Source organism: Cyanistes caeruleus, chromosome 2 (genome assembly GCF_971803275.1).
Source record: "Cyanistes caeruleus chromosome 2, bCyaCae1.hap1.1, whole genome shotgun sequence".
NCBI lineage: Eukaryota > Metazoa > Chordata > Aves > Passeriformes > Paridae > Cyanistes > Cyanistes caeruleus.
In genome coordinates, this window is record NC_141702.1 from 75,025,628 (window position 1) to 75,040,863 (window position 15,236).

Consider the following 15,236-nt stretch of genomic DNA (forward strand, 5'->3'; position numbering starts at 1 on the left):
TTATTCAGTGTGATCAGAGGCATGCAGCCTCATTCTTGTTTGGTGTTTACTTAGGTGCTGACTGAACCAATTTTGATATCACCTCTTTACCAGCAATGCTCATTCTTGGAACACAATATTTAAGCTGCTGTGTCCTTGAGTTCTTTGAAACTCAGACACCAGCTGCAAATAATAGCAGCAAAAGCAGCCGAGGCAGCATGTCAGCATCAAGGCTTTTATTTTTAGAACCTCTGGGCATTTATTCCAGACACTAGGAGCCAGGGCTTCATTGGGAGCTCAAAGGCAAATGAATCATATTATCTATACCTTACTTAAAAAAAAACCATAAAATATCCAACACTGATTTCCCTAAAGTAAGATAGCACCTAAAGGTCTAGAAGGTTTTCTTGTCTGGTAATTTATTCCACATTTTTAAATACTTTCTTTTCATCCTGTGTAGATCAAAACTAATAGCCCACCTGTGTTACAGTGTTTAGAATAAATCCTAGTTAAGTTTTGTGGCCTATGTACTCAGTAGGCCTGCCAAAGTATAAATATATGGTAGTGTATTTATTTAGAGGATGAAATGATTTTTTTTTTCCTTTTTTTCAGACCAAATTATTTCAAACTATTTTCCTTGTGCTTTTGGGTCTCTCAATTCTTGCTGAAATTGATATAATTAAAAAATAATTTGGCTGCAATTCTCATTACCTTCCCAGGTCCAGGAAGGAGACAGAAGTAGTGATGCTTCATATTTTCTGATCCTTAGTGCCTGATTGTATTAGCTGAGGTTCAATGCCATATTAATGCTGGCTTCATAGAAGTTGGCATGAAGCACTGGCAGAGCATTTTCCTGCAGAAAATGTTGTAGGTATTAACCTAGAGGGCACCAGCTTTCTTCGGCAGACTTCATCAGATCCTGCCTTCCACCACCCCCAGAAAATGCAACATTTTCTCTTCTTACCTGTAGGCTGTGCTTTCAGATCAATATTTGCTGGTTTAACAAATGTTTTGGCAAGGCTGTGGCATAAAAATCAGAAAAGCTCTGCCACATAAATTCCAATGTGCTATCATGGCATCACATAACATGGGAGACCTTTTAGTACTGTTGGCACCCTGTTTGTCTACCAAAGGCACATAGGAACTGTTGCTTTGGTAACTGGGATTTGACAGTACAGAGATGAAACAGTTGGGTTTGCTCTCTTTCTCTCTGTGTTTGAAGACTGAATGCTGAGATTTGGCTATTGGTTGCAAGTCCTATCATCAACATAAACTTCCCAGTCACTAGAGTGGTACTGGTAGACACTATGTGTACACTAAGACTATGGGTTTGTACACCCTTCAGATCATTAGAACATTACCAGCTTGATTTCTCATAATTTTATGGCTTATGAACCAAATTTTGGACTTAGGACTGGCCAGGCTGAGAGGCACTAAAAGATATTTATGTCTCAAGAAAGGGATACCCTTTAAATGTCGTAGACTGATAATATGATTACCACAATAGTAATTGAAAATTGATACCATGATCTTGGCATGCTACATTTTATATACTGTCAGGCAGCCCTTTTGCAGGGGTTTCAGAAAGCTTAATCTGCTTCTGTGCTTCAGAGTGCCATTGCAGAGTCTCTGCAGTCATGTCTCTCTTGGATCACAGCTGGGCTGTCCTGCAGCCATGAGGGCTATGAATTTGTCATGGAAGGAGGTGGTAGCCTCTAGCTTCAGGGCTTGCCTTGGGGAAGGAAGATGTACTGTAGGCTAGGATCAAGTTAACATGGATATGAGTCAGACAGAATTACAAAAGGGGATAAATTAAGTGGAAGGTTGAAATAATGTATAGTTGATAAGAGCTTGATGACATACAGGTACTAATATATATATACTTACATAAATAAAAATCTCAAAGTATAGTAAAGCAGACATTATTGTGAGGAAGAAATAAATCCCAGTAAATTTATGAACAGTGTCTTACCTTTGACTTTTTTTGCACCTCCAGGGACAATCTCAACCAATGGGAGAAAGTAACAAGAGGTGAGGAAGCCTCTATATGGATTTCTTCTCAATCCCTTGCTCCTGGGACCTCAGATTCTCTTCCTGTGAAGATTGATGACTGAACAGTAGCAACAGATTGCTTTAACCTGAAAAGCACCCCTTCTTGTTTTGGGGATTGTTTTTTGTTTTGTTTCATTTTTATTTGAAAAAGAAAAAAAAAGAAAAAAAAAAAAACAAATGGAAAAAGGAATGCTACAAAAGGCTAAGAAGTAGACCTGCCTAGGAAGGTAACACCCATGGAGTTGCCTCAGCTAAATGACTCTGGCAGCCAATCTCCTGACCTACACCAGTGACACAACGTAAACAGAGGGGAAATGACAACCCAGATGTTTTGGAGTCAGCTATGAAAAGAGAACTTACAACTTGTGAATATAAAAGACTGGCCTTATCTCATGGGCTACATTGCTGAGGCCTTAATTTAAAACTGATGGGGGGTGGGGGGTGGGAAATCTTATGGGGTACTTCTAAATTGTATCTTTCTAGTAAGGGTTTCAATGGTACTTTTATTATACCGTACTGTGGCTGGCTTTAACACCAGTGTCACTTGGGAGTTCTTGGCTATAAATAGAATATACCCATTGCTATTGTGAATGTTTATGTGTGATCTACTTGTAATCAGTTTGAACTCCAGCAGAATCCTTGGAGACTATAATTTATGCTTAGGTTACAGTGAATTCTCTTGCTGCAAACTAAAGGAAGACCAACATTCAGGTTAAAGTTTTAAAGTACTTCATTAAGCATCATGATGCCAATTGTCTGTCACTCACAAGGGAAATGTTGATAGAGCTAGTGATGGTGCTTTGTTCTTTAGGATGTTTTTTAAACCTAGACAACTCCTCCCTTAAAACACTGGAAGTACTGGATAATTATCCCCAATATGAGAGGGAGTTTCAGGTTGGAGTTTTTGTATCCATAGTGACGGAAATATTGGATTAAAATTAAATGTGACAGCAAAGATTTCCTTGCCTAGCTCACAATTAAATCATAATTTTTATTTCTATCTACTGAGCTGTATTTTAAAAGGTATTGGAGATATACCTGAGGTATGCTATCTGCTGGGAACAAAAGGCTTGTCAGAAAAGTCAGGTCTGATAAGAGGGATTGTGGTACCATCACAATAAATCAAAAACGTGTTTGTATTGACTAGCTTTTGTGTTGCACAGTAACACTGCATGTCTTCTACTGCTTTTTGCCCCCATCACAAAATGAGTGAAATTAGAAAACTTCTCCATTTGTCTGTTTTTTTCCCCTAGTTAGCAAAATTTCCAAGTTTAGAAATGCCTTTCTTAGTGAAAGAATAGCTGATTGAAGAAAAGTACACTAATGGTGTGTTTACAGGTCTGTGCTGACTTAGGCTTCAGCCTTACAAACTTATGCACAGACTTCCATATAATGCCACTCTTTTAAATTTAGTGCAATTGTACAGAATATGTTTCACAACACTTAATTTGCCTTTGTCTTTCTCTTCAAAATAATGAGAAAAAAAAGTTCTTCATAGTAATCCACACAGTAGGTGAGAACACAGTCTTTGCATACCTTTCACATACAGCCTATACTGCATTATGTGCTTTTTCACAGATAATGCACTCTTGTGGAGGTTCCGTGATAACATGGCCACTGTGTAACTGCAACGAGTAATAGTATTGACCTCAAGACAGAACACAGGTTCTCTTTTGCCATCTCCTGTCTTTTGGGCTCTGTTGCTCTAATAGGCATGCCAGCTTTTGGGTTTCATGTGAACAACTTGGCCTCTTGAGTTTTGCCTTCTGTTATGGTCGAGCACATGTCACTATCTGTTTATGTGTACAGTACGTGATCCGTAGTCGCATAATGTATAAATGCACCCAAGCCTTTGCTGTATATTGAGATCCCACAGGCTGAGAATTCAGTATGATGTTATTTTATTTGTATGATGCATGTTACCTTGTAAAAGCCCCATAACTTTTTTTGGTTTTTTTTTTTTGGTTTTTTTTTTTGGTTTGCCTTACCAATTCTAAGTGCAGAAATTCTTTGGTAATCACAGCAAACTGGTTTGGAATTGAAAAAGAGCAAAAACAAAAGAGAAGAAAAACATGACAAAAAACAATTACACCAAAGTAGAATGAATAATATCTCATGCTGTGTCCTCTACTTTCCTCCTTAGCCTTTCTCTTTCAGCTAAATAATGCAGATGCAACCTTTCATCCACTAAGTACTTGAGACAGAATCCACGGCTCCTAATATACATGGAAATCATCTAAATCTATGGTGACTACAAAAATATTCTTTGAAATTCAGATACCCCAACAACTGTATGGAATGATTTCCTTCACGGGTTAAGTATATTTGCTTAAGCATATTTGCATTGAATGTATTGGCCGTTATTTTCCCTTTTTATAACCTTTCCATTTAAAAATGCTGATCTTGAAAGCATTGCAAAAGTATTCCTTATCACATTTTATCTGTGTGTATGGAAAGGTTTTCATTCATCTGTTGCTCACTGACAGTAAAGACAACTTCACTAGTTCTGTTTCCTACTGGTAAAAATGCTTGTCAGTATCACACACTATGTTATGTTTGGAAGTTTATAATAAGTACTGAAAGAGGGCATGTTACCCTGGAAAATTTGTCAAATTGGCAATAACTTGTTCTATTAATGTCTCAAGTGAATCAGCTACTGTTTCTAATATAGAACTATCCAAACCACTTAAAATATATGTTTGTTATAGTATAATGTCTATTAGAATTTTTAAAAAGTGGCTGTGGTTTGGTTTGATTTCCAGGTATGTAAAAGGAGAAAGGTCATGATAAAATATTACTCCTTGTTAGGACCTAGACCAACGAAAGTAGTCATGATGAGCTGGTATTTTTAAGCAAATGTAGTCTGTCTTAGTATTTACAGAATACAGATTCATGAGTGTAAATATTTTGTAGAAAAAAGACATGCACTTTCAAAGTCAAACCCACCAAAAGTTAGAACTTTGGAGCTGCATTTGAATTTCATGGCTCAAAGACATGTTGAGATTTAATTGTTCAAAGTTCTGGATTCAAATTCACAATCGATTAAGATATCTAGGTCTAAAAGGCATCTGACTCATTTAGTTAAATTTTGAAAAGTCGTTTCTCCTTGCATTTTTATCCTACTAAAAGGATTATCTTGCCCAAAAGAATGTATAAAAAGCTTAACAGATCTTTCCTTTCCTAGAAGTGTTAGATTTTATATTCCTAGAATTGCATTTTTCTTGATAATAATTCCAGCTGCTTTTCCCTCCTATGTCCAGTAAAGGTAAAAGCACTGTTTGAAGTTGGAACTGAGCATTTCTAATGTCTTATGAGCCTGAAAGGTATGCACTAAGTGAGAAAAATAGTTGACATAACATGATACTTATCTGAGATGTTGCATATTTTATTTCAGCATGACAAATTTCATTGTTATGATTAATATATGAAATTTACATGATTTTGCAAAATTCTACTGTAATGGTTCAACTCATGGAAGTAATTATTTTTCTATAGGTGACCATTAGAGAAACGAAACAGGGTTTTTTTAGCTGGAGTACTTGATCAAGCATATTAAATTGGAGAGGACACGCAAAGTGGAATTAATCTTTTTATGTGGCACAGATTTCTTTCCTGTGTGCAACCTTAAAACAGTGTGATCAGTTTGCTGTGACTGCACTTAGAGCATTTAGTGTTAAAATTGTAGGAGTAGCAAAAAGCACTATTCATGTTAAAAAATAGAGATTATTAGATGCTCAAATCAATCATGAACCTCTTGAAATAATGCATTTGCCTCAAACACTGTGATATTGGACCAGTTCTGTGAAGTGTAACAATTAATTTATTAATTCTAAACAGAGAAAAGGCTTTCTGCACACTACTACAAGGAAGTTCATGTTCAAACTTTAGGTTATATATCCCAATCTAGCAAAGGCACATCATAACTTTTGTTTGCTTTCTGACCAAAAACTGTGCTCGATTGTAATACGGGTGTATACTCTGTCAAATAAACCTAAAATAACGGACTGCTTTCTAGGGTAGATCAAACTGATTTGTAGAGTAGTTTCATAAATATTCCAAATTCAGGTTGGGCTGTTATGTGGAGAAGAAAGAACTTCAAGGTAACAACATTCAACTTTACTACATTTAGTGAGCTGAAAAATTTGTTTTATATATATATATATTTACACACACACATATATATATATATATGATACATATAAACTATCTTTGTAAAAAAATATGCAAGTGCAATAATTTAAAGAGGTCTTAACTTTGCATTTATAAATTATAAATACTGTACATGGTGTGTAATTTTTTTCATGTATTCATTTGCAGTCTTTGTATTTAAAAAACAAACCTAAACCTTTACTATTACGTTTGTACAATAGAACAGTAAGCATTTATTATGATATAGCTAAGTTGTAAATAAATTCACAAACCAAACAGCCAGTACATATGCATATATGGGTGTCCTATTGTGAAACCTGTTTTTGCTTTTACTGCTGGCTTTAGCACAGCAAGACGACTTCTGTGGATATGTAATTATACATATAAATATATGTATGATACATAAAATATATTTAGAAATGTTCATAATTTTAATGGATATATCTATACATATACTTTGGTGTGAATATTACTGAATACAGAGTTTTTTAATATTATTTTTCACGTTTATTTTTGCTATTATTGGGAGTACAAGTGAGATATGGGAATGTGTGTGCATATATGTGTGTTTATACCACAAGTAAACCACAGCACAAAGTGATGCAAAACACGATGGAGTCTTTTGAATAGGCAGTGCTTGTTGTTCCCTGTATTTGCAGTTTCCTGCTTAAGGTATGTTTTCCCAGCGTAAGACTTTTTTCATTACGGTTTTATCACCTATTGTGGGTTCGTGTTGTCACAAAATGCAATGCAATGTTCTTTTCTGTCTGCCCTCCTGCTGCCAGGAGCTTACTTTGCTGTTGATGGATAACTTCCACACAGATGGAATGTGAATGTGAATAATGTCAGTGCAGCTGATACAGAATCATTTTTGCTGCCTTTGGGAACTATTGAGATACTCAGATGCTGAACAGTAAGGAAATAATCCTGCACCCAAATTTGTAAGGTCTAGTCCAAAGCAATATAGGGCTTTAACTGCTACCAGTATTCTGAAAATACAAGGTAGGTTCAGAAAACTGTAAAACAAAATTCTGAGCAACATATTAAAAATAAAATTCAAAAATAGCTGGAAAAATAAACAAAAGGAGAAAAATAAATCTATGTATTTCTCCATTTAATATATACTCCTGTGACCAGCCCTTCTAGAAAGCTCTGTTTGCTGTAAGGGCTAGTTTTTGTGATGAGAGAGAAACTGCACTGACATTTAATGCATTTTTTTAGGGTTTGTTCATTAAATTTAAAACTTTCTGAGTTTTTTTGAGGGAAAGGCCATAGAAGAGGAATATTTCTCTAAATACGATTAATTTAGTACTTTCCACCTGTTTCTGTTTGTTGGCAAGGATCTATAGGCTGATGCCAATTAACAACTTTCTGGACAAGATTTAAAAATTGGTGGCAGTCAATTAGATGCCTTTTCATGTTTTTCTGCTGGTTGTGCAGACTTGGCTGTTGTACCACAGAGTGTGGTGCTTTGCCATTGATGGTGACTGTCCATTTAGTGTGCTTTCTTTTCCTTAGCATTTTTAGCCCATTGACATTGAAGAACATCATCAGAAACATGCAAAAATAAGGCCTGGGTATATTCCCCAACAGATAGTGGAATATATAAGTATAAAAGCAGCTTAAATTAAGCTCATTGATGTTTGTAGAGGAAATGAGTATTGCTGTTGGTTTTGAGGAACTTTGAATTTGCCATACTTGAAAGTAACCAAGTGCTCTGGGACAGAAATAGCAATGGCTTTCACCTGCTCAACCAGTATTGGAGATTACTTTGTTGTACTTATTTTGCTGAAGACAATCGCTGAGGGTGAAATTCCCCTTCCTCAATCCATAGTCCATCTCTCTGAGGTTAGGGAGAAAAGTTTTTTGCAGTGTGTTTCAGTAGCACCCTGGAGGAGCTATGTGTACCACAGAAGCTGCTGACAAAGGTGAAGATCTTTGGCTCAAGAATGAGTTACAGAGAAATGCATCAGGAAGTAGCTCATGTGTGCATTATAGCTGTCGTTTAAAAGTCTAAAAGAAAGGAGAAATCTAAGACTCAAGAAATACAAAAAGAATGAATTACAGCAGGTAAAGTCTCCCTCCCTCCCTCCCTCCCTCCCTCCCTCCCTTGTTTTTTTTTGTAGCATTGCTGCCAGGATTAAATGGTTTTCACCATATCATCTGTTAACATGCATCTGGCATTAATAGTTTTTCTTTTTTACAGCATTGTAAGCACTGTGAATACAGGCAAGAATATGTTTGTAGTGTTTCTTTAGCTGTATTTCTGCTGCTTTTAGAAATAACATTAGTTGTTAATATGCACTACTTAATTAGCCCATTGGAAATGAAAAATTAGGGCTTGTAAAATGAAAAAAAAAAATAATTAAAAAACCAAAAGCAAAGTAAAAGTAAAAAGGAAAAAAAAGACCAAAAACATTTTGGAAACACCTAAGAGAGTCAGTAGCTCTCAGAAGCCTCTGAAAATTTTACCGTCAATGTAAGTAGCAGTAGTGAATGTGGTACAGTGATAAATATGGAGAGTTTTGATGAACAAGTTCATCAAAAAGAAGTGGTACAATAGCTAATGTTGATTTCCAGCTAGTGAAGTCCAAGTTGTTTTCTGCTACTGTCTTGTGGAAAGAAGAGCCTATTCAATATCAGGTGTATTTTACATCTTGAGACAAAAAGAAAGCCATCTTGCTGAAAAAAAATGTAATTTCTCATGTGAGTAGTGTGGGAAAAAGGCCAGCCAGATGTGCTTTTCTTCTGAACATGAAAATATACTGATGCTGGAAATGAAGAATATATATAATATATTTTATCTCTCTCTCCCTCTCTCTCTCTCTCTCTCTCTCTCTCTCTATATATATATACATATATATATATATATATATATTTTTTAAAAAAAATGAATACTGTCATTTGGAAAGACAATGGTCATCTGTTAGGATGCTACTTATGGACTTGAAGAAACAAAATTGTTCTGTGACATATTTCCATTATAACTTTGTGCAAGTTGCCAGACACTGGATGGTCTGAGGTTTTTTTCTTTTCAATTTATTTAAGCCTCTAAACACTTTCTTTTTTTTGTGTGTTGTGCATATTGGGAAATACTCCTGGTTACATGCAGTTTAGAATTCAAAATATATGTAGAGAAAGATATTTACTTTCCTGCCAAGTAAAGACAGATATCACAGGGCTGTGATACCCTCAGGTATGTTGCTGATGAGTACTTCCTTTCCCATTTTCTCTGGATGTGAGGGGAAGATTAAGAAATCACACTGAAAGCTTTCAAGCTTGCATATATGGTTACACCTTTAATGTTTGAGATGCTGCAGTGACATATAATCTTTAAAAAATTAAAAGTTCTATAACTAAACACTGTAGCAAATTTTGGTTTAAATTTTTACTGACTCCTATTTAAGTACCAGTGACAAATTGATTTGGGTACCACACCTGTGTAGTTTCTGTTCTGCAGTAATTTCTTAGGTCCTGTTCCAGAGCTGCTGGCAAAAATAATTCTTTGGATCCTTTAATCTATCCCAATCAACTTAAATTATCCCATCAGACAACATCCCATTTTCCTCCTTTTTACTCTCTGCTCTTTTTGTGCTATGAATTTTATGGCAGAACAATTTTTTTTTTCTTTCTCCTTTGAGGACTGCATAAGTACAATAGATTGCCATTTCTACATCCTTTCAATTTCTGTGAGATGAATTTATTCCTAGTGGTTGGAAATTAAAAGTGTAAAGCTATTCTGCAGAGCTGTGTTTCCATGGTTTATCTAAAGTACAGAGAACAGTGTCTACCAAAGACTCAGCTAATGGGCTGGAATTTGCAAAGGAGGTCTTAGTTTCTTCCTGCCCTGAGAGAAATAATTTTCATCCAGTATTACATACCTGAAAGGCTTAGAATGAAGTGAGTGCTGTGCCATATGAGAAAAAGGGGAGGGCTGATGGAAGATGAAAGATGAGGCACTGGTCAGCCTAAACTAAGGAGGCTGATCTGAAATCTCAGCTCCCCAGTCTTCCTGCACATTAGATTTTGCTGTGAGTTGCATAAGGCCCTCATGCAGAATCACTGTCTGCCTCATAGTAGTGCCATGCAATGCTTAGCAAGAGCTTTCTGAGATGCTTCAGATGGTGTCTCCATGTCAGCACAGATTAAATGAATGTGTTTGGGAATCATGGTGCTTTCTTCTGAAGCTGAAGCTGTATTAGGAACCTGTTTAGGAACTGACAAGAAAGGACTGCAAAGTGAGATCAAGATGATTTTGCAAGACCTTTTACCAATTTCCTGAATTTAATTTATCCTGTGTAGCCTGTGTCATAGGTGAAGCTATTTGTGTATCTTATTCCTTTTGCTGATGGCTTTTAGTCACAGTAAAACAGAGTTTTCAGGATTTGCTTGAGCTTCCCTTTTGTTTGATATCTAACCTCCATCTGACAAAATGCTTCTGACACAGATATTTCCCCTCCCCAGGAATACTGATGCTATGGGAAATGCTGTAGCAGACATTCACATGGTAAACAGGAAAGGTTTTTTTCACATTCTTTCAACTGGAACGTGTACCAAGAGAGGATCTTTGTCATCATTTTCAGTCAAGTCAGTCAATGTAAAATGTACCATGGGAAAACTGGAGTGGAACATTATTCCTTTTGCAGATGTGGGAAAGCTTTTTGTCAGGGACTTATTACTAACTCTTTTTCTGTGTTTTAGTAGCAACTCTGTATTTTAAAAAAGAGAGTTCTGTTTATTCTCTGGCTGGGAATGCCATAATTTAAGTTGATGCTGCTTTAGCCAAGGCTAATGTGGTTGACACAGCCTGGAATTGTCTTTTCTATGAACTTTGCAGGGTAGGCTGATGGCTGTAACTCATTTTGTTTACTTCCATAAGAGACATTATTGCCATTTTTGTCCTCAGTTGAGGGGAATAATACTGAAAACTTCAGCAGAGAGAGAGGATGGGCTGGAACAGACTGAATTCCTTTCTAGAGCTTGTCTCTTCAAGTTTTCCTGGACATAAACTGGTTGAGAGCATCAGTTACACTAGTGCTACTTTTACCTTGGAAACAACAAAAGTAAAATAAATAGAGTATGTTATGTTCTGCAATAAGGTTAGAAATAATTAGACACCAAATGTGAACTGTGTGATTCTCCACAGTACATTACAGGGTTAGTCCAAATTTTTCACATGCTTTTTCCTATTCATGTCTATAAGAGCAACTATTTTTAAAATGCATGGTTTTCCCACAGCCTGTGTGGTTCTTCAGCACTATACCCCCATCACAGTCACTATCTGTTTAAAACAGAAGTAACCTAGGAAAAAAATGTAACTTGCTCTAATTTCTACATGAAATGATGAGAGGGGAATGCTTGTGAAAATTCCTCTAGAGAGTGATATTTTGAAAAAAAAAAAAAACCAAAACCAAAAAACTAACTTTTTTTGTACTCTGAGAGTAGTTGCATTTTTCTTGAAAATAAACTGCCTGGATACTTCTTCTGTAGGTTATATAGACTACAATAGCTATTTTTATCATTGGAAATAATAGATTCTCAACATTTGTGGCAGCAACAGGCTGAGAATAAGCAGAAACATGTTTCCTAAATGAATTATGAAAAATAATTTAAAAAGGCAAAACAGTGATGTTTTAAAATGCTGAGAAATATTTTTTTTAAGGATTTTTAGCATGTTGACAATCCCCAGCTTGCTTAAAATTGTGTGTTTGCAGAGCAGGGAGATTTTAAAAAAGCTGCAGACACTTTCCTCTCCTGTAGCCACATACAACTGTGACTGTGAGGGATCTCACCCAGAAATTGTGCTGCACACTCATTGCAGCAATAGGTGCAGAGAGTGTTCTCTAAGTCCCCTCTGTTTGACAAAGGTAAGTACCAATGTTAAGGTCATCTCTGTCTCTCACCAAAGCCACGAACATGTGGACACAACCAAACCAACTATACCCCTGTTCACAAAAGTCTTTGAGACAGGAGACCCTGGTCATCATCTCTGCTCCCAGCATTATTAGCTGACAGAATCCACAGGAGCAGAGCTGATGTGAAGTCCTGACCAAAGGGCCTGAGACTGCATTGTGCTCCCAAACAGGTACTCTGATCATAGGGCTGGTGAAGCCCAGCTTCCTATTGATTTGCATTATTGTCCTTAGATTTGAAAAATTTAAGTTAGATTTTCTGCTATCTTTACATGTGCTTTTTGAATTTACCTCTGTTCTCTGTTAAAATTCATCCCTTTGCTGTGCTTTGGCTATGATATACAGACTCACATATTATGTAGAAGCTGGCTAAAAGAATGAAAAAGTTATGGGTGGACCCCAGTCCTTTCCCTAAACAGCCACATCTTTTATCAAATATGGAACTTTGTTATTTAGGAGGCTGTTCTCTGAAGTTTGAATGTAATCAGCCAGTGCTTTCAAAAGGCTTATGGTGGGAGAATGAAGGTGCCAGGGAGTAGTCTAGTGTGGCATTGCTAAAAAGCCACCTAAGATATCACACTGTGCCTTACAGTTCAAACTTTGACTTTAGAACTATGGTGAAATATAAGGATCTATTGAAGCCTTACGTACTGAATGAATGCTGGAGAACTTCTGCTTTTGCCATTCCTAATACACAAACTATACACTGCAGCTTGCCAGCACTTTCTCAGAACAAGTCTAGACACCTTGTTTTTCTCTGTTTAAGATGCATTGTGTACCTCTGTCTGCAGTGGGGAACAATGTTTCCTAACAGACAGGCCTGGCTTGCAGGACTTTGGACTACATACAAATTATGTTTCTGGTACAAGGGTGTGAATAGGAAATTGGGATGGAGACAAACAGCTACATAGCAGGTATTTAAAAACTATCTTAGGTTTTGACTTGTTAAGGAATTCTGAATTTGTTTAAGGATTTAAGATTAGAAATTCTCTTAAATCTAATCCTGGTGTTTGGAGCTGGTGATGGCATGAGCCTTCCTGGTGATACTGATGAGACTGGATTCTGTGACTGTTAAATATCTGGACTGTGGTGCTGTTTTCAGGTTTTGTAAATGCTTTTCGATGGATGGGCTTTATTTAAGGGCTCCATTTTTTCCTTTATATAAAGCCTGCCCTGCACAGCAATCAGGTTTGATTTATTCCAGTTTGATGGTGAACCTCTCTCACTCATGTTCCTGCTGTTTTCCCTCTTCAGCCTAGAGCTTTCTGATCTGTCATGGTGACATGTGAAAAACTTTGGGCTGGATTCTGGCTGTGCTCTTATGGGTTTTCACAGGAGGGACTTGCTGACTCCTTCCATAAAGATCAGCCTTAAAGAGGGATTGGGACAGGTGTAAATGCTTTAATCATGGTCAGCTCCTGAAGTTAATGCTCTTTCTGGCTTCAAAGGGAGCAGTGTAATTAGTGCTGGTTGGCAGTGACCTCAGAAGACCTACTCTAATAATGCAAATGCTGATTGCTCCCATTCCCCAGCTTTGGATCTTGCCTTTGGCACAAGTGTTAGTGCAGGCCCACTACAGAGCACAGATTACATATCTGACTCAATACAGCATCTAGCCTGATTCTATGCCAGAGATAACTAAGAGTCTACCCTCATTCTGTCTCTTCCATAAGCACAGTCTGCCTCTAATGCCATGGGCCTGTGCAGCCTCTGAACTGCTCTGTAGATCTGAGCACAAGGCCACTGCAGCTGCATTAGTCAGGTTCAGGCTCCTGACCGAGGCTTACTGAGCAAATACAACCAACCCTTCGAATGGATCCCCTGCCCTCTGCTTGATGATGTCTTCTTATGTATTAACAATATGAAATTAAAACAAATTGAACTTGTGACTGTGACAAAGTACATAACATCCATAAGATATTTGCATTTCAGGGCATTTGGGGGAAAGGTAATATTAATAAAACTTACACCGATAGTTCTAATTTCTTGGCAAGCTTCTCTGTTCATTGCAAATAAAATCCCCACTGTAAAAATAACAGTAATGGAAGGAATGCTGTCATTTCTTTTCCCTTTACACAAACATAGTTTGAGAAGTAGGAGCAGTAGCTCAGAGGTAAGAGAGGCTTTGTTTTTTGGTGCCTGAATGTTTCAAGAGTAACAAAGCTGTATTGATGTACTTGTGGTCAACATACACAGAAGAGCTGGCTGGGAACTATCACTGCTGGGCACAGAGGGGAGGTTTCATGTTTGTTCTAAACTATAACTGGGTCCAGCTGTTTTGTGACTCCTGAGCATAAACCAGAGATTCTTTGAAAGTAGGAGCTCAAGCTGCTCTGTGGCAATCTGCAGAATGGATGCCAGCTTAAGGACAGACTTTTGAGTCAGATAGGATGACCAGTGCTGTGCTCAAAATCTGCAAAAGTGGTTGTCATCTAGTTTGTCAGGAATCAGGCATGCAGTGCAATACTGCTCAAACTTCTAAGAAATGGATTGAATTAGGTATGTTTTTAAGATTAATATACAGCATCAGTAGAGTAGTTTGTGTTTATTTATTTATTTATTTATTTGATTGCAGACTTTTTTTTTATTATGTTTGATGGGGTTTTTTTTCTTTTTTTTTTTTTTTCCATTTGTTTTAGATTTCTTCTGTCTGCACAGGAGACAACTTATGGGATTGTATAGCTAATGCATATGTGATAGGATAACTGTGCTAAGGAGATAAGGGTCTTGATTGTGGCCCTTAAAAAGCCAGTCAAGCAGGTGACTCTTGCTATCTGCCAGGGAAAAGGGTGCCTTCCACTTTGTTTCTCATGCACTCTCACTATGTCATCAGCTTGTCCATATTTTGATTCAGCAGCTTGATGCATGTCCAGAACTCTGGTCTGACTCTCATGGAAACTTGATTTCTCTGTTTCTATTTTAGATATCATGCTCTTAAGACTTTCTATCACTTTTTGTCTTTCACCTCTTCCATAGACCATTTACTATGTGTCTTTTCCCCCCTCTTTGATTTTAAGTGTACAGACTTGCTTATATCATGTTTCTCACATGACAGATCCTTCTCCTACACAGTCAGCTCAAGTCACCTTAAATCATTCTGGAGAGTCTCATGTCTTGACTTGATTCTGCCTTTTAGTCTCTCAC

At 37.0% G+C, this 15,236-nt stretch overlaps 1 protein-coding gene across 2 annotated transcripts in view; it reads left to right on the forward strand.

Annotated features, from left to right (window-relative positions):
• PDE10A (phosphodiesterase 10A) overlaps positions 1-6,036 on the forward strand; it is a 172,335-nt gene extending 166,299 nt beyond the window's left edge. For both annotated transcript variants that reach the window (XM_086877961.1, XM_086877962.1), the window contains exon 22: positions 1,976-6,036. In XM_086877961.1, coding sequence (XP_086734087.1) covers positions 1,976-2,093 — 118 coding nt within the window. In that variant the 3' untranslated portion in view covers positions 2,094-6,036. The remainder of the gene's footprint in view (positions 1-1,975) is intronic.
• The last annotated feature ends 9,200 nt before the right edge of the window (positions 6,037-15,236 follow it).